The sequence below is a fragment of the Xyrauchen texanus genome, chromosome 39 (genome assembly GCF_025860055.1).
Source record: "Xyrauchen texanus isolate HMW12.3.18 chromosome 39, RBS_HiC_50CHRs, whole genome shotgun sequence".
Classification (NCBI taxonomy): Eukaryota; Metazoa; Chordata; class Actinopteri; order Cypriniformes; family Catostomidae; genus Xyrauchen; species Xyrauchen texanus.
Genome location: NC_068314.1, coordinates 15,963,208 through 15,981,962, shown reverse-complemented (window position 1 = coordinate 15,981,962; position 18,755 = coordinate 15,963,208). Strand labels below are relative to the sequence as shown.

The window sequence follows — 18,755 nt, the reverse complement described above, 5'->3', positions numbered from 1 at the left end:
GGTCCAGTTTTTCCTGACTCAGAGAGGTTTTTTTCTCTTATCTTCAAGCACACATTTCTTGCAGATGTCTAGAACAAAGACGCCTGTGGTTAAAAATATACCTCTCCACCCAACTCTGATACCTACACTCTGTTGATAGACACCTCCAGGAATAAAGATTTTGGCTGCAAGAATTGTGACCCATTTTGTAACCCAACAATAATCACAGTTCTATGACTTCATCAGTGAATTTGAAGATAAACATCAAACTTTGAGACAAGAGCATATGTGTCAGTATGTTTAAATAAATGTGTACTCTAGCTGCAACCCTGACAATTCTTTGCATACTGTTGTTATGTTAAAAATTGTGTTCTGACACATTTTCGAATGCAACAACGCACAAAATTGCGTTATTCATGTACTTGCATAGATAATTTTTTCATTAGGTGTGCACAAACATGGACTTCATGCCAGATTGAGTGGATTAAAGCCAAAGGCCCCATTTGCTCCATACCAGATACTTAAAAATGATAAAATGATCAATATTTCATTTGAATAATTACTTAAAATGTAATTAGAAATTATATATTTTGATATAAATTAGATTTTGTATTTTCACTAGCAATTTTACTCATTTTCTCAGACTTTAGGACCCTTCTGTATGATTTTTTTTTTTTGTATTATTGTGTTTATTAGATAACAGCGGTATTGTGCGTGTGAGAGGATGAGTTTCTGTGTCCCTTATGATGTTTTTGTGAGTTGATTGAGGCCTCGGACAGGAAGGGTCAGGATTAGAGAAACAGGAAACTGACATAAAGAAGTGCTGTGCGTCACACAGTCACTTACTGCTTAAAGACATTCCAGCCTCGGCTCAGAAAGAGTTTTTCCTTAGTTCTCCAATGAAACTCCTGCTTTTAGCTGGTAAGTCACTTTAATCAACACCAGGTCAGACTGTATTTGATGATCTAGGTACACTTAGAATTATTATTTTTTATTATTTTATATAGTAAATCAGTTGAAACTTTTTGGATTTGGTTAGTTGACAGATAATGTCCATGGACTTTTTAAAATCATAATCAAGATGTAAGGTTATTTATTTTTCTATGAATTTATCTTATGGTTTCAACTGTTCACCCTATTTTTAAATTGATCACCATTTTTAATCACCTCTTTGCCTTCACTAGTTCATTTTAAATGGTCCTAATGTTACACAATTGTTTTAAAGGTACAAATATTCCATGTAGTCTCTCAATTAATATGAGGTCACAAAGAGTAACTATAAAGCATTAGGAAAATGCTATGTAAAATAGTGTTATAACTCATCACACTATGGAACATCTTCTCAAAATAATTAAATTTCACTTACCCATTTACATTTTTAAACATGTTAAACAAATTTCATAGTTTGAATGTTTTTTGTAAAGGTTTATATATAGATAGATATTTGCATTATTGTGATGTTATGATGGATTTAGTTAAGCTGACATTTCTAAAAAAGCAGAAGTAACCAGCAGAAAATATTTATACACACACACATTATACTTTTTTTTTCTAATTTAGAAGAGACCATGGTTAGTTGTCACACCTTTTTACTTAAGTATTTGTCATGGTAGGTTTATTTTTAAAGTCAGTTTCTGTATAGACACATACTATACCTTAATGTCTAGGCTACAAATGCTGGTAATGTTAGTTCTAAGTGAAACATTACTGAAACATTCCTCAATATATCTCTATCTCTAATGGCTTTCCAGCTAAATTTAAACAGCCAATAATAATAATGAACATAAAACAATCCATGAAATAATTCAAACAAAAATGTAAAAGGGTTACATACAAAAATATCAAACCATTGTTTTGACTAACATAAATTGTAACGATTTGTAAACAATTGCAATAGCTATTTAAAACACAACCTGATTGCCTGATCTGATAATTATAAAAAATGCCCATGTCCTAAGAACACATTTAAACCGTTTGGTTAAAATCTACCTTCCCCTTCTGTCGCTCTCTCCACGTTGTGTCGGAGAAGCGACACTAGGGGTCTCTCTTGAGCGCCGATATTCACCTCTGACCTATTGAAAAGGGCCAATGAGAGTTGGCAGTCAGTATTTGCATACCCGCCCCGCGATACGGGTATTTAACGGGGCAAATACGGAAGTTTAGTCAGAAAATTTCTTCGGAGCCGATGGTCTGTCTGCAGTTTGCTGCGAGTTACACGCCATTAAAACGTTCCTGTTTCCTCTGACTATCTGCATGCTGTTGGATCTTGACGGCGCACAACAGCGGCTTTCTCTTCTCATTGCACGGCGTGCATTGTTGCCCGTGAGCGCTTCAACAGTGCAGAAACACACACATACTGTGTATTAAAAGAGTTATTTCCCTTAAAAGAGTGAATTTCTCTAAAAGAGCAAAACACAGTGGCGTTGAACGTCCTTTTCAGGAAGCGTCTTTTTCAATATGCCCTTCCGCCCCTGTGTTGTTCCTGGATGCGGTAGAGTGCTCTCCGCTTCAGACGGCCACAGGCGCTGTCTCGTGTGTTTGGGCCGCGATCACACCGAGGCGGCGTTTGCGGATGGCTCATGTTCTCACTGCGAGAACATGACCATGACCACATTGCGGTCGCGGCTTGCTTTCAACAGAGAGCAATCCACCCCAGCTGCACCCCGCATTGCTCCTTCTTCCCACGGGATTGAGGACGATGCGGTTGGCGCTGGGGGCGATTTGGGGGCGGCAGCGGGTGCAGTTTCGCCGGGTAGCCCCCCGCGAACCTCCCGTTCCCCGACATTGGAACCCTCCATCCTCCCCACAGCCTTCACGGTTGGATAACTGGTTCCTGGGGGCAGCGCGCCGTTCGCGGCCTCGCATCCCCCCGGTCCTGTTTTTCCCGGAGGTGCATGATGAGCTGACGTCTACGTGGAGAGCCTCGCTCTCCGCCCGTCTAGGTGCCACCCGCTCCACTCTCACCACCCTCGACGGCGGAGAGCGCCAGGGATACGGGGCGATTCCCCAGGTCGATAGGGCAGTTGCGTACCATCTATGCCCCGGTAGCCCTACCTCCTGGCGTGGCCGCCCGTACTCCCATCCAAGCCCTGTAGGACAACTTCCTCAGCTCAGCGAAGGCCTACAGTGCGGCTGGACGCGCTGCCTCCGCCCTGCATGCGATGGCCCTCCTGCAAGTCCACCAGGCCAAAGCTCTCAGAAACATGCACGGGGGTGGACCTGATCCTGATGTGCTGCAGGAACTGCGCTCAGCGGCCGACCTCGCCCTGAGAGCGACGAAGGCCACAGCGCAGGCACTCGGACAGACGATGGCCACCCTAGTGGTCCAGGAACGCCATCTTTGGCTCAACCTGGTCGAGATGCGTGCGGCTGGCAAAAACCGCTTCCTGGACGCACCTGTCTCCCAGATTGGCCTTTTCGGTGACACCGTCGAGGACTTCGCCCAACAGTTCTCCGCGGTGAAGAAGCAGACGGAGTCCATTTCGCACATCATGCCCCGCCGCAGACCTGCCGCTACGGGCCCTGCCCCGTCTGCCCGCCGAGGGCGTCCCCCTGCGAGGAAACCAGCTCCTGCTCCGCCCAAACCCGGGCCCAGCTCTCAGCCCCAGCGTCGAGCACCCCGCAGGCGGCGTACGCCCCCTGTCTCACGAACCCCCTCTAGGACCCGGAAGGCTCCCAAGCGTTCCTGAGACAGTCGACCCAGAGCCGAAGACGTTAGCTCCGGAGGTGGTAAGACCGCTCCATCCCCCGGTGGAGGGCCAGGTGGAGAATCCTTTGTTTTTTCATTTGCCACACCCCCTGACGGGGGCTGTGGTACCCACATTCTCAATAAAAGAGCTATTTCCTTTGCCTCTGGGTCACCTGGCCCGCAAATGCCGTTCTCACGGCAATCTGCTTTCAGATTACGACAGTACCGGTACACCGGACGCGGCGATCCCGCCTTCCGCCTGCTTACGACTGCCCCCCGGCCGGCCGGTTCAGACGAGTCCAGAGGACGCCAGCAGACCTCCTCCTCAGTCACGAACCCGCCCCCTGCCGGGTGCGCGGAGCAAGGTAAGTGCTTTGAGTCTATTCTCAGCACCCCAGCCTCAGGCCGCAACGAAGCCGCCCGACGCTGCATTACCTGTTCCGCCCCGCTGCGAGGCCCCGCCGGGTACGTCCAAAATACTCGTCCCTTTGGTGCCCCTATCGCAGAGCTGGGAAGCGTGGTTTTCGCTTCCCAACGCATCACGCTGGCTGCACTGGACCATTCGACTCGGTTACGCAATTCAGTTTGCCCGGCTCCCGCCCCCCCTTCAGGGGCGTCCGCTTTTCCGCAGTACATGGCGAGCATGCCAGTTCCCTGCGCACGGAAATCGCAACCCTCTTAGCCAAGGGCGCGGTAGAGCCCGTCCCTCCAACCGAAATGAGGAAGGGTTTCTACAGCCCTTACTTCATTGTACCCAAGAAAGGCGGCGGCTTACGACCAATCCTGGACCTGCGAGTTTTCAATCGGGCCTTGTTTAAACTCCCGTTCAAAATGCTCACGCAGAGAAATATTTTGGCTGGCGTTCAGCATCTAGATTGGTTCGCAGCGGTAGACCTGAAGGACGCGTACTTCCACGTCTCAATTCTGCCACGACACCAACCCTTCTTACGGTTCGCGTTCGACGGCCAGGCGTTTCAGTACAAAGTCCTCCCCTTCGGCCTGTCTCTGTCCCCTCGCGTCTTCACGAAGGTCGCAGAGGCGGCTCTTGCCCCGCTACGAGTAGCCGGCATCCGCGTTCTCAACTACCTCGACGACTGGCTTATCCTAGCACACTCTCGAGAGTTACTATGCACACACAGATACCAGGTGCTCCAGCACCTCAGCCGCTTGGGGCTTCAGGTCAACTGGGAAAAGAGCAAGCTCACTCCGGTTCAGAGCATCTCTTTTCTCGGGTTGGAGTTAGACTCAGTCTCAATGACAGCACGTCTCACAAGCGAGCGTGCTCAGTCGGTGCTGGATTGCCTCACTTCCTTCAAGCCAGGCACAGTGGTCCCTCTAAAACGTTTCCAGAGGCTCCTGGGGCATATGGTGTCCTCCGCGGCGGTCGCGCCGCTGGGGTTGATGCATATGAGACCACTCCAGCACTGGCTCCAGACTCGAGTCCCGAGACAAGCATGGCACCACGGCATGCATCGGGTAAGGATCACCCCCGCCTGCCTCAAAACACTCCTACCCTGGACAGACCTCTGCTTTTTACAGGCAGGAGTGCCCCTGCAGCAGGTGTCTCGACGCGTTCTGGTCACAACCGACGCCTCCCGGTCCGGGTGGGGTGCCGTGTGCAGCGGGCACGCAGCAGCGGGCCGTTGGAAAGGGGCCCCGCTGCGTTGGCACATCAACTGCCTGAAGTTGCTGACCATCCTTCTCGCTCTCAGGAAGTTCCTCCCGTTAGTTCGGGACAAACACATCCTCGTGAGATCGGACAGCACCACGGTGGTGGCGTACATAAATCGCTAAGGCGGCGTACGCTCCTGCCACATGTCACAACTCGCCCGCCATCTCCTCCTATGGAGCCAGCTCAAGTCGCTCAAGACTCAAGTCGCTGCGTGCCACTCACATCCCCGGCAAGCTCAACGTCGTTGCGGACGCGCTATCACTACAACGCCTGCCTGGCGGGGAGTGGAGGCTTCACCCCCAGTCGGTCCAGCTGATTTGGGAACGGTTTGGCAAGGCCCAGGTAGACCTGTTTGCCTCCCAGGAAACCTCCCACTGCCCGCTCTGGTACACCCTAACAGAGGCTCCCCTTGGGACAGACTCGCTGGCACACAGCTGGCCCTCGGGGCTGCGCAAGTACGCATTTCCCCCAGTGAGCCTTCTTGCACCGGTGCTGTGCAAGGTCAGGGAGGACGAGGAGCGAGTCACGTTAGTGGCCCCCTAATGGCCCACTCAGACTTGGTTCTCGGAACTCAGACTTCTCGCGACAGCTCCTCCCTGGCGAATTCCCCTGAGAAAGGACCTCCTCTCTCAGGGACGGGGCACGCTCTGGCACCCGCGCCCAGACCTCTGGAACCTCCACGTCTGGTCCCTGGGCCGGGATCGCGGAAGAGCTAGCCGGCTTACCGGCGACTGTTGTGAATACAATTAACCAAGCCAGAGCCCCCTCTACCAGGCACCTTTACGCCCTAAAGTGGCGCTTGTTCGCAGATTGGTGTTCTTCCCGAACTAAAGACCCGCAGAGATGCGCGATTAGGTCAGTGCTCCTGTTCCTACAGGAGAAGCTGGACAGGAGGCTGTCCCCCTCCACCCTCAAGGTGTATGTTGCCGCCATTGCTGCCCACCACAATCCTGTAGACGGCAAGTCTTTGGGTAAGCACGACCTGATCCTCAGGTTCCTGAGAGGCGCCCGGAGGTTGAATCCCTCCCGGCCAGGCCTTGTTCCCTCCTGGGATCTCTCGGTAGTCTTGGCAGGACTCCAGAGACCCCCCTTTGAGCCGCTTGAATCAATTGGACTCAGGGCCCTCTCTCTTAAGACAGCCCTGCTGATCGCGCTCGCCTCTATCAAGAGGGTCGGGGACCTGCAAGCGTTCTCTGTCAGAGACACTTGTCTGGAGTTCGGTCCGGCAGATACGTCTGTGATCCTAAGACCGCGACCGGGCTATGTGCCCAAGGTTCCTACCACACCATTCCGAGATCAGGTAGTGAACCTGCAAGCACTGCCCCGGGAGGAGGCAGACCCAGCCCTTTCGTTGCTATGTCCAGTGCGCGCCCTGCGCATTTACCTGGACCGCACACAGAGCACCAGACGCTCTGAGCAGCTCTTTGTCTGCTTTGGGGGACGGCAGAAAGGGAATGCCGTCTCCAAACAGAGGCTCGCCCACTGGGTTGTTGACACTGGCTTATCACACCCAGGCCGTGCCCCTACCCTTGCGGGTCCGAGCTCACTCAACAAGGGGTGTTGCGTCCTCGTGGGCACTGGCCAAGGGCACCTCCCTAGCAGACATCTGTAGAGCCGCGGGTTGGGCAACACCCAACACCTTCGCGAGGTTTTACAACCTCCGCGTTGAGTCGGTTGCATCTTGGTTTTGTCAGGTCCGAGCCCGTAGAACTCAGTAACACGTAGACTGACCGGCCGGGTGGATCGCTTGCGCCCAGTGCCCTTTTCCTTATGTCAAGGTTAAGTAGTGCGCCTTTTTTCCCAGGGCACCCCACTCCGAGTCGGGACCCTGGTCGATTCCTCCCCAGCCCTCCGGGTCCGCGGTTCAGCGGAGGAACTCGCCGACCCAAGCCACTGCGGGTACCCTGATGGCTACCCTGTACTGGTATAGGTGCTCCACAGGTAAGTATTTGCTTCTCGCGACAGCTCCTCCCTGGCGAATTCCCCTGAGAAAGGCCTCCTGCTTGGACTCCCCCTGTGTGTATTTCCACGGGTCTGTCCCCTTACGAGCGGACCCCTGTGTCTCCCTTAGGCAGTTACAGCTGCCCCGGTCGCCGTGCTGTAGCAACTCCCCCCTTTCGAGGCTGGATCTACCACCGCACCATACTTTCCACACGAGCCCTAAGACGGCCGTGTGACGTGTCTACCTCTTTTCCTCCCCAAGAAAAAGGGCAGGTGTTGTCTCCGCGGGGTCTGGGTAAGACCCCTTCCCTATATGCGTGTAAGGGCCCGGCCGTGATTGCTCTATCGCGAGAAACATAGAGAGAAAAGAGGCCCAGCCAGGCTGGCCCGTTCCCATGTTGGCAAACATCGCCTTGTTCCCCTCTCAGGGTAACTAGAAGGATCCCGATGTTACGTATGGGGCATTGGGAAGAGTGCGTGCAGCCGGGTACAGACAATGCATGGCACTGGATGAATCCCTGCCCGCCTCTGTATCGGCAGTTCACGCATACGGTTCAGCACATGGCAAGATTGGAATGGGTCCCCTAGTGTCAGCTTCTCCGACACAGCGTGGAGAGGCGACAGAAGAGGAACGTTTGGTTACGTATGTAACCTCCGTTCCCGAGGGAGGAACGACGCGTTGTGTCTTTCCTCCGCCATGTAGCTGAACCGAGCCACTGTTGTGGCGGACCATTTCGGCTCCTCAGAAAAATCCTGACTAAACTTCCGTATTTGCCCCACTTAAATACCCATATCGCGGGCGGGTATGCAAATACTGACTGCCAACTCTCATTGGCCCTTTTCAATAGGTCAGAGGTGAATATCGGCGCTCAAGAGAGACCCCTAGTGTCACTTCTCCGACACAACGTGTCGTTCCCTCCCTCGGGGAACGGAGGTTACATACGTAACCAAACGTTCATTATACTTAAATCTTAATGGACTGTATGCCAGTGTGATTTTATAATGCTTAGTGTAATGTGTAGGCGCAGGATAGAATGACACAGGAGCAGAGGTACCAGTTCTAAAAATATTCATTATTATGTCAGTAAAGTGCCACCACACAGAGTAGAGAGTAATGTGCTTGTCAGTGGAGTGCATGCATTGTGGAATTCAGGAGGAGCTTGGCAATGAGAGAGATGTTCAGCGGACAATGCGAGCAACAGCAGAATTGTAGATCCCCAGCATGCGGGCACAGAGCAGAATTCCTTTATGGATTTCCAGGCTGAACCCAGCGAAGAATGGAAGGCAAACCACAATGCAGGCAAACCAACAGAGTGACAAGGACCAGCTAGTCAAGAAGAGTGAGGTTACTACTCAATTTAGCATAATAACCTGGCAAAGAAATAGAGAAACATGAGGGAAAATGTAGGGAGTACAATCAGGCTGGAGCAGGTGTTGCTTGACATGTAATCAGTGTCATGATTGGGGCAGCCCTGAGATCAACAAACGTTCCCATGGAAATGACAATCATGCCTGTCCAGAGCGCCTGTGAAATAGGAGGGAGAGAAAATGACAAAACAAACTAAACAAACCTGGGGGTTTAAAAGAACTGTGACACAGTGTTGCCAAAAAAAATATGAAATTGAAATTTTAGTTTGGGGGATAGAACACAACTAGCCCTGGTCTCCTCTACATATTTTAAAAAGTTGCTGTAATTCATGCGTGGATCCTGATCTTTGTGTTTAAGCATGGCTTTCAAGTGTGCTGGATCCATGCAGATTATCTGACATATGTCAGTCCTGTCACCAGTATGCCAGTTGTCCTGTAAATGATGACTCCAAACATGCCTGCTTCTGCAAAAATGGGTTCACTGGTGATGGAATCAGCAATTGCCAGGGTTTGCCATTTATTTTTATTATATAAAACAAATATTATACATGCACTTCTGTTCTTTCTGTAAGATAATAGGGTTAAAATTTGTCATAATTTAATGCATTAAATGAGTGTGATTAATTATTTAAAAAAACACGTAAAAATACAATTAATCATGACTCCTGACTTGTACATAAATTCCGTAATAAATTACTGTACCTATATTCCTACTATCAGAGCAATTCATGCTTAAAGCATATGTATCTTCATGCTTTCATGAGCCGTGTCAGCAGGGGGCAGTCAGTGCAGCTCAACAAAACTGATGATGCACAGAATGCAGTGATCTCGAAATGCGATTTTAATAGTTTCAACTACTTTTCACACAGAGTCCTAAAAACACAGCATTTATGATGCTGAAAACCAGTGAGATGTTACAAAAGCATCCGTCTGACACATACACTGCCGGCCAAAAATTTTGAATAATGTACAGATTTTGCTTTCTTTCTGTCCTTGTTAGAGACTGTAGTGTACACCTTTTGTATGAAATCTTGATGATGAAAAATGATTTTTTTCAAATAGTGATTGTGCTGTTTTTTACATCAGTAATGTCCTGACTATACTTTGTGATCAGCTAATTGCCACTTTGGTGAATTAATGTACAATTTCCTTCCAAAACAGCAAAATCTGTACATTATTCAAAACATTTGGCTGTCAGTGTATGCACATACAGTAGGCAGACAATATTATTTAAAATAGTGCAGATGGATTGTAAGAACACGTCCTGTGAGAACAGCAAAAATTTATTTGCAAACATTGCAAAATGGATTGCTGACTGTAAGCTAATTTATATTGAATTATGTGTATTTGGGGCCTTTCTCTGCAAATATTGATATACGTATGTGATAAATTTGATCAATTAATGGACATGTCATGTAATTACTAGAATAAACAATTAAATCCATCGACAGCCCTAATAGTTTAATGTACAGTATCTGAGTATCTGACCTCTCACAGATGACAATGAGTGTGAGAATGTAACAGGGATATGTGGCCCAAACGCCAACTGCACAAACACTGATGGAGATTATTACTGCACCTGTGTTTCTGGCTTCACTTCAAATGGAAAGCAACAATTTCAAATGAATGACGGGACCCACTGCAAAGGTATGGCCTAACATGGAAAATAACCAATCATATATACAGTATTCATATCATATGAATTCCTGAGTTCATGTCATATTTATGTCAAATTTGTTTGTGTACTGATTGATCAAACTGAAGGATCCTTGCATTTATTTTTGTGTGCATGCTAAATGCAGATATTGATGAGTGCATGGATGCCGATAGATGTGGTCCCTTCTCTAAATGCCACAACAAAAATGGGTCATTCATCTGCTCATGTATGAGAGGTTATACATCTCCAGCAGGGCCCTGGTTCAAACCCAGCAGAGGGACAGACTGCACAGGTGAGAAAAGTATGGTTACTCTCTGCTCAGACTGTAGGGGAAACTGTGCCAGCTGTCAAAGATAATATTTTTCAGGGTAGGTTGGTTAAATGAAGTAGAAATAGCACCTAAAGGTACAAATTCTTTTTCAGGTTATTACTTTTTACAGTGCAGGAAAAAAGATATACTGTAGTTCATTAAACACATGCTGACCTCACCTTAGCACAGGGATGGGGAACTTCAGCCTCAGCACTGTATAAGGCCCATGAGACAATTTTATCTAGCCCGCTAGGTAGGCCATTTGAGAAATAATTTGAAAAGCAAAAAATGTACTTGATTCCTTTAACTTAAATTTTTATATATATATATATATATATATATATATATATATATACACTCACCTAAAGGATTATTAGGAACACCTGTTCAATTTCTCATTAATGCAATTATCTAATCAACAAATCACATGGCAGTTGCTTTAATGCATTTAGGGGTGTGGTCCTGGTCAAGACAATCTCCTGAACTCCAAACTGAATGTCAGAATGGGAAAGAAAGGTGATTTAAGCAATTTTGAGCGTGGCATGGTTGTTGGTGCCAGACGGACCGGTCTGAGTATTTCACAATCTGCTCAGTTACTGGGATTTTCACGCACAACCATTTCTAGGGTTTACAAAGAATGGTGTGAAAAGGGAAAAACATCCAAAATTCGGCAGTCCTGTGGGCGAAAATGCCTTGTTGATGCTAGAGGTCAGAGGAGAATGGGCCGACTGATTCAAGCTGATAGAAGAGCAACTTTGCCTGAAATAACCACTCGTTACAACCGAGGTATGCAGCAAAGCATTTGTGAAGCCACAACACGCACAACCTTGAGGCGGATGGGCTACAACAGAAGAAGACCCCACCGGCTACCACTCACCTCCACTACAAATAGGAAAAAGAGGCTACAATTTGCAAGAGCTCACCAAAATTGGACAGTTGAAGACTGGAAAAATGATGCCTGGTCTGATGAGTCTCGATTTCTGTTGAGACATTCAGATGGTCGAGTCAGAATTTGGCATAAACAGAATGTGAACATGGATCCTTCATGCCTTGTTACCACTGTGCAGGCTGGTGGTGGTGGTGTAATGGTGTGGGGGATGTTTTCTTGGCACCCTTTAGGCCCTTTAGTGCCAATTGGGCATCGTTTAAATGCCACGGCCTACCTGAGCATTGTTTCTGACCATGTCCATCCCTTTATGGCCACCATGAACCCATCCTCTGATGGCTATTTCCAGCAGGATAATGCACCATGTCACAAAGCTCGAATCCTTTCAAATTGGTTTCTTGAACATGACAATGAGTTCACTGTACTAAAATGGCCCCCACAGTCACCAGATCTCAACCCAATAGAGCATCTTTGGGATGTGGTGGAATGGGAGCTTTGTGCCCTGGATGTGCATCCCACAAATCTCTATCAACTGCAAGATGTTGTTATCCTATCAATATGGGCCAACATTTCTAAAGAATGCTTTCAGCACCTTGTTGTAACGTTTGAATAATGAGGCTGACGAGGAGATGTGGATCCAAACGCAGTTTGAGTTTATTTGATCACAAAAACACTAAATGAACAAAAGAACAACCCACGATGGGGAAAAGAAACATAAACTAGATAAGGTAACCACGGTAGAGACAAACAGGGAACAAGGGAGAGACGCAAACATCAGGCAAACATCAAACAACGATCGACAAAGACAGAACAAAGACATGGGGTATAAATACACAAACATGGGATAGGTGGCCAATGAAAGAACAGAACTCAAACAAGATAACAAGGTGATTAACAGAAACCAAAGGCAAATTAACAAGGGCAGGTGTAAACAATGAACAGTGAACACTGAACGCTAACAAGGACTATGGAATTACATAAGGGACTAAAGTGAAAACTAAGAAGTGCAAAAGTGACAACAATGGTAAACAAGAGGGCAACAGTGAAACGAGACAGGGTGGACTATGGAGTTAAATAAGGGACTAAAGTGAGAACTAAGAAGTGAAAAGTGACAAGATGGAAAACAAGAGGGCAACAGTGGGACAAGAGAGGGTAACCGTTACATAGCCCCCCCTTTAAAGATCGGATACCAGACGATCCTAAATAACACACAACAACAAAAGACAAAAGTCCATAAGAACAACATGAGGGCACCAGGGGCTAACAGACAGTACAAGTGGGCACATGGGTAGACAGGCAGACCAGGGGGAACACTGGGCAGGCAGGAAGTCCGGGGCAGACAGGCAGACCAGGGGGGCACAAGAACAAGGAGGCAGTCCAAGGGGCACAGAGGGCAGGCAGGAAGTCCGGGGGGCACGAGGGGAAATGAGACAGTCCACGGGGGCGCAAAAGGAGATGCGACAGTCCACGGGGGGCACAAAGGGAGATGAGACAGTCCACGGGGGCACAAGGGACAACCAGGCAGTCCATGGGGGCACAAAGGGACAGGTTTGGGAGGCCGGGGTGGTATCGACCGGGCGGGGACAGGTTTCAGTGGTCTGGGAGCTGGGTCAGGAGGCCTGGGGGAAGGCCACAGGACGGGAACAGGGTCAGGAGGCCTGGGTGGAGGCCACCGGACAGGGACTGGGTCAGGGGGCCTGGGAAGAGGCCACGGGACTGGGACTAGGTCAGGAGGTCTGGGGAGAGGCCAGAGGACAGAGGCTGGCAGAGCCGTGTGAGGCGGAGCCAAGGAGGACTTCGGAGGCGGAGCCATAGAAGACTTAGGAGGCGGCGCCATAGGAGGCTTAGGCAGGGCCATGGCAGACTCAAGTGGTAAGGCCTTGGGCAGGTCAGGAGGCGGAACAGTGTTGGGCGGAGCCAAGGGAGGCGATGGTGTAGAAGGCTCAGAAGGCGGAGCCACTGGAGGTGGACCCGAAGGTGGCATGGGCGAAGAAGGCTCTGAAGACGGAGCCAATGGAGGCTTCGGAGGCGGAGCCGAGAGAGGCTCGGGAGGCTCCGGAGGAGGAATTGAAGGAGGCGGAGCCGAAGGAGGCGAGGGCGATGAAGGCTCTGAAGACGGAGCCAATGGAGGCTTCGGAGGCGGAGCCGGGAGAGGCTCGGGAGGCTCAGGAGGTGGAGCTGAAAGAGGCTCAGGATGCGGAGCCGAGGTAGGCGGCACCGTGGGAGGCTCTAGGAGCGGAGACCAGGAAGACTCTGGAGTCTCTGGGGGTAGAGACGTAGGAGGCTCTGAGGGTGGAGCCGCCAAAGGCTTGAGTGGCTTGAGAGGCGGTGCCGGAGGAGGCTCGGGAGGCGGAGCCATAGGAGGCTCTGAGGGCGGAGCCGCCGAAGGCTTGAGTGGCTCGAGCGGGCGGAGCCGTAGGAGGCTCGGGAGGCGGTGCCATCGAGCTTGAGTGGCTCGAGAGGCGGCCGGAGGAGTCTCGGGAGGCGGAGCCATAGGAGGCTCGGGAGGCTCTGAGGGCGGAGCCGTCGAAGGCTTGAGTGGCTCGAGAGGCGGAGCCGTAGGAGGCTCAAGAGGCTCTGGGGGCGGAGCCGTCAAAGGCTTGAGTGGATCGAGAGGCGGAGCAATCGGAGGCTCTGGAGGTGGAGCCGTAGGAGGCCCCGTAGGCAGAGCTGCAGGAGGCTCGAGAGGCTCTGGGGGCAGAGCCGTGGCAGGCTCGAGAGGTTCGGGGGGCGGAGCCCTGGCAGGCTCGAGAGGCTTGAGGGGCGGAGCCCTGGCAGGCTCGAGAGGCTTGAGGGGCGGAGCCCTGGCAGGCTCGAGAGGCAGAGTTCTGGAAAGCTTGGGAGGCTCGAGAGACGGAGTCCTGGAAGACTCGAGAGACTTGAGGGGCGGAGCCCTGGAAGGCTCGAGGGACTTGAGGGGCGGGGCCCTGGTAGGCTCAAGAGGGCTGAGAGGCAGAGCCCTGGAAGGCTCGAGAGGCTTGAGAGGCAGAGCTCTGGGAAGCTCGGAGGGCGGAGCTCTGGAAAGCTCAGGAGGCTTGAGAGACGGAGCCCTGGAAGGCTCGAGAGGTGGAGCTCTGGAAAGCTCGAGAGGCGGAGCTCTGGAAAGCTCGGGAGGCTTGAGAGACGGAGCCCTGGAAGACTCGAGAGACTTGAGAGGCGGAGCCCTAGGAGGCTCGAGAGGCTTGAGGGGCGGACCCCTGGTAGGCTCGAGAGGCTTGAGAGGCGGAGCCCTGGTAGGCTCGAGAGGCGGAGCTCTGGAAAGCTCGGGAAACTCGGATGGCTGAGCTCTGGAAAGCTCGGGAAACTCGGATGGCTGAGCTCTGGAAAGCTCGGGAAACTCGGATGGCTGAGCTCTGGAAAGCTCGAAACTTCGGATGGCTGAGCTCTGGAAAGCTCGGAAACTTCGGATGGCTGAGCTCTGGAAAGCTCGGAAACTTCGGATGGCGGAGCTCTGGAAAGCTCGGAAACTCGGATGGCTGAGCTCTGGAAGGCTCGAGGAGGAGCCCTGGAAGGCTCGAGAGACTTGGGAGGCGGAACCCTAGGGGGCTCGAGAGCGCTGGCTCTTGGACGGTCACGGCCATTGGCACTGGCACTGGCTCTTGGACGGTCATGGCTACTGGCACTGGCTCTTGGACGGTCAAGGCTTCTGGCACTGGCTCTTGGACGGTCACGGCTACTGGCACTGGCTCTTGGACGGTCACGGCTACTGGCACTGGCTCTTGGACGGTCGTGGCTTTGGGCACTGGCTCTTGGACGGTCATGGCTACTGGCACTGGCTCTTGGACGGTCGAGGCCACAGGCGCTGGCTCAGGGACGGTCGAGGCTACAGGCTGGCTCAGGGACGGTCGAGGCTACAGGCTGGCTCAGGGACGGTCGAGGCTACAGGCGCTGGCTCAGGGACGGTCGAGGCTACAGGCACTGGCTCATTGACGTTTGAGGCTTGCAGCACTGGCTCATTGACGGTTGAGGCTAGCGGCACTGGCTCACTGACGTCTGAGGCTTGCGGCACTGGCTCATTGACGGTTGAGGCTAGCGGCACTGGCTCACTGATGTCTGAGGCTACAAGCTCTGGCTGGGTTACCGTGGTTGACGAGGATTCGGGCTCGCTCACGGTGACATGCGTGGGCTCTAGCTCGCTCACCGTGACATGCGTGGGCTCTAGTTCGCTCACCGTGACATGCGTGGGCTCTAGCTCGCTCACCGTGGCAGGCGCGGCCGGAGGCGGAAGCCCGTCTTCTCTCCTCCTCGAGCAGACGCAGTGGGCGCGCTGGCTCGTGGAAGGCGACTGGCGTGGGGACGGGCTCGCTGACAGGTGGGGCTGGCGCGACAGGAAGCGCCAAGGACGACTGGGGAGTCACCACAGTGGGGAGAGAGGTGGAATCCTCCTCGGCGAAGACCACGGTGTAGGGTGAGCCGCAGACCAGTAAGGTCGCCTCCAGGAAGTCGTGGAGGGTCCACCCAAGCGTTGCCGGCGGTAGACGCTCCCTGAGCGAACCGTGTAACGTGTCCCTGAAGAAAACCACCAGGGCTGAGTCCGGGAAGTCCGTGAACTTCGCCAGCGCGAGGAAGTCGCTGATGTGGTCTTCAACAGGGCGGCCTTCTTGTCTAAGGTTGAGCAACCGGCAGTTGGCCCGTATAACTGCTGGATCCATGGGTGGTCGATCGTTCTGTAACGTTTGAATAATGAGGCTGACGAGGAGATGCGGATCCAAACGCAGTTTGAGTTTATTTGATCACAAAAACACTAAATGAACAAAAGAACAACCCACGATGGGGAAAAGAAACATAAACTAGATAAGGTAACCACGGTAGAGACAAACAGGGAACAAGGGAGAGACGCAAACATCAGGCAAACATCAAACAACGATCGACAAAGACAGAACAAAGACACGGGTATAAATACACAAACATGGGATAGGTGGCCAATGAAAGAACAGAACTCAAACAAGATAACAAGGTGATTAACAGAAACCAAAGGCAAATTAACAAGGGCAGGTGTAAACAATGAACAGTGAATACGAACGCTAACAAGGACTATGGAATTACATAAGGGACTAAAGTGAAAACTAAGAAGTGCAAAAGTGACAACAATGGTAAACAAGAGGGCAACAGTGAAACGAGACAGGGTGGACTATGGAGTTAAATAAGGGACTAAAGTGAGAACTAAGAAGTGAAAAGTGACAAGATGGAAAACAAGAGGGCAACAGTGGGACAAGAGAGGGTAACCGTTACACTTGTTGAATCAATGCCATGTAGAATTAAGGCAGTTCTGAAGGCAAAAGGGGGTCAAACACAGTATTAGTATGGTGTTCCTAATAATCCTTTAGGTGAGTGTATGTATATATATATATATATATATATATATATATATATATATATATATATATATTTAACAGCCCTATAAGTGTTATAAGTGTTATTGTTAAAAAATGTATTAATATTTCAATTATATATATATATATATATATATATATATATATATATATATATATATATATATATATATATATATATATACATATATAATTGAAATATTAATAATTTTTTTAACAATAACACTTATAATAATAATAATTTACATGCAGTTTAAAACTATAAAATAGAATTTTTTTTATTGGTATGAGAGCACGTAATGGAATTAGTACGTACATTTCAATTGTATGGCCCCTGTATAATTTGAGAAACACTAAAATGGCCCTTAATGGGAAAAAAACACCCTTGTTATTACAGTACAGTAAGAACTTGCCATTAAACCGCATATTATAGAGTATATAGCTTTTCAAATTATAAGAAACAATTATTAAACAAACAAACAGTTTAACAACATATTAAGCATACATTGGCCCCAAAAAGTATTTGGACACTTAAGCTGCATTTAAAAAATATGAATATATCCACTGCATTAGAGAACAAGATATCAATCCAAATTGCATTAATGTATAGAAAGATAACATGAGCACACTTTTAAAGCAAAACATTTAACGAAAGGAATCTTGTTAGGTTTTAAATGATAAAACAATAGATGTATACTCTATTGTTTAAAATTAAGACAAAAACATGTTGGAAACTTAACAATGGCTTTATAAAATGTCACTGTTCAAGTGTTTTAGTGTTTAGTTTGCAATCCTTTCCTCCTTGACTTCTTGACAATGTCTGGGCATGCATTCAACAAGCTTCTGTAAAAGCTGTGGTGAAAGTTTCCTCCAAGTTTCAGCCACCAAATCTTTCAGTTCATCCACACTAGTACATTGACAATCTGACATGTTCTTCTCAATTGCATCCCATGGTTTCTCTCTTGGGTTTAGGTCAGGGCTCTAGGAGGATCATTCTGACCTTAACTTTCTTTTCTGTAGAGTATTCTTTCAACAGCTGGCCGGTATTCATTGGATAGTTATTTTATTGAAAGATCCAAAGATGCAATTTCTTTGCTGATTTCTGAAAATCTGCATTCAGAAATCCTCAGTACACTTCAGATTTCATGATTGCATAAATGAACACAAGCTCACCGACACCACTGCAAGAGAAACGGCCCAAGTCTTTGACGTTTTCCCCTCTGTGCTTAGCAGTGCTCTTAGTGCATTGTGGCTGGAATTCTTCCCCTGCATTCCTATGCACAAACAGTCCACCATTAGATCCATTTGAAATGACTCATCAGAAAAATAATGGACTGTGAACTAAGCTGTACCTTGCAATTCTCATGTTCTCATGTTTCTTGAAAATAATTTTTTTATTTTACAATTATTCTGTCCAATCTTATGGTTGTCTTTTTATGTTCTCATTCATACGTCCTTCATCTTTGAACTTTTTTACAAGATACCCAACTGTAGAAGATGGATGATTGAGTTTTATGCAAATCTGTTAAATAGAGTGACCTTCTTTGGCACACAAATTATGCTATACTTTTCTCAGAACTGCACAAGCATTTGTGTTTGTAGCCTGCTTAGGCTGCATAGCCTGCTTAGCATTGCTTATTCTTATTCTCATATGTTCATCGTTATATCCTTTGTCATTTTACCACGTGTTTCAGGTTTTTCCACTTTTCTACTATTTAATCTGTGTGTATTTTACCTGTTGCTGCTGGCGCCTAGCTTGAGTCTGTGTTTTTAGCCTGCTAGTTTTTTAGCATCGCTTATATATCTGTTTTCAGCCTTTAATCCTTAACATCTGCCATTTTTCGGTGCACATCTGGTTTTTCCCCACATTATTCTCTTCTTGCAATTCAACTGCATGCATTTTCCACGTACATCCGCTTCT

At 49.1% G+C, this 18,755-nt stretch overlaps 1 protein-coding gene across 1 annotated transcript in view; it reads left to right on the top strand.

The window, feature by feature from the left end:
* Nucleotides 1-816: 816 nt before the first annotated feature.
* Nucleotides 817-18,755, top strand: part of LOC127633082 (adhesion G protein-coupled receptor L4-like) — a 62,426-nt gene continuing 44,487 nt past the window's right edge. The window contains exons 1-4 of the mRNA XM_052111969.1: nt 817-900; nt 9,007-9,156; nt 10,146-10,295; nt 10,451-10,597. Of these exons, the coding sequence (XP_051967929.1) occupies nt 879-900; nt 9,007-9,156; nt 10,146-10,295; nt 10,451-10,597 (469 nt within the window). The 5' untranslated portion in view covers nt 817-878. The remainder of the gene's footprint in view (nt 901-9,006; nt 9,157-10,145; nt 10,296-10,450; nt 10,598-18,755) is intronic.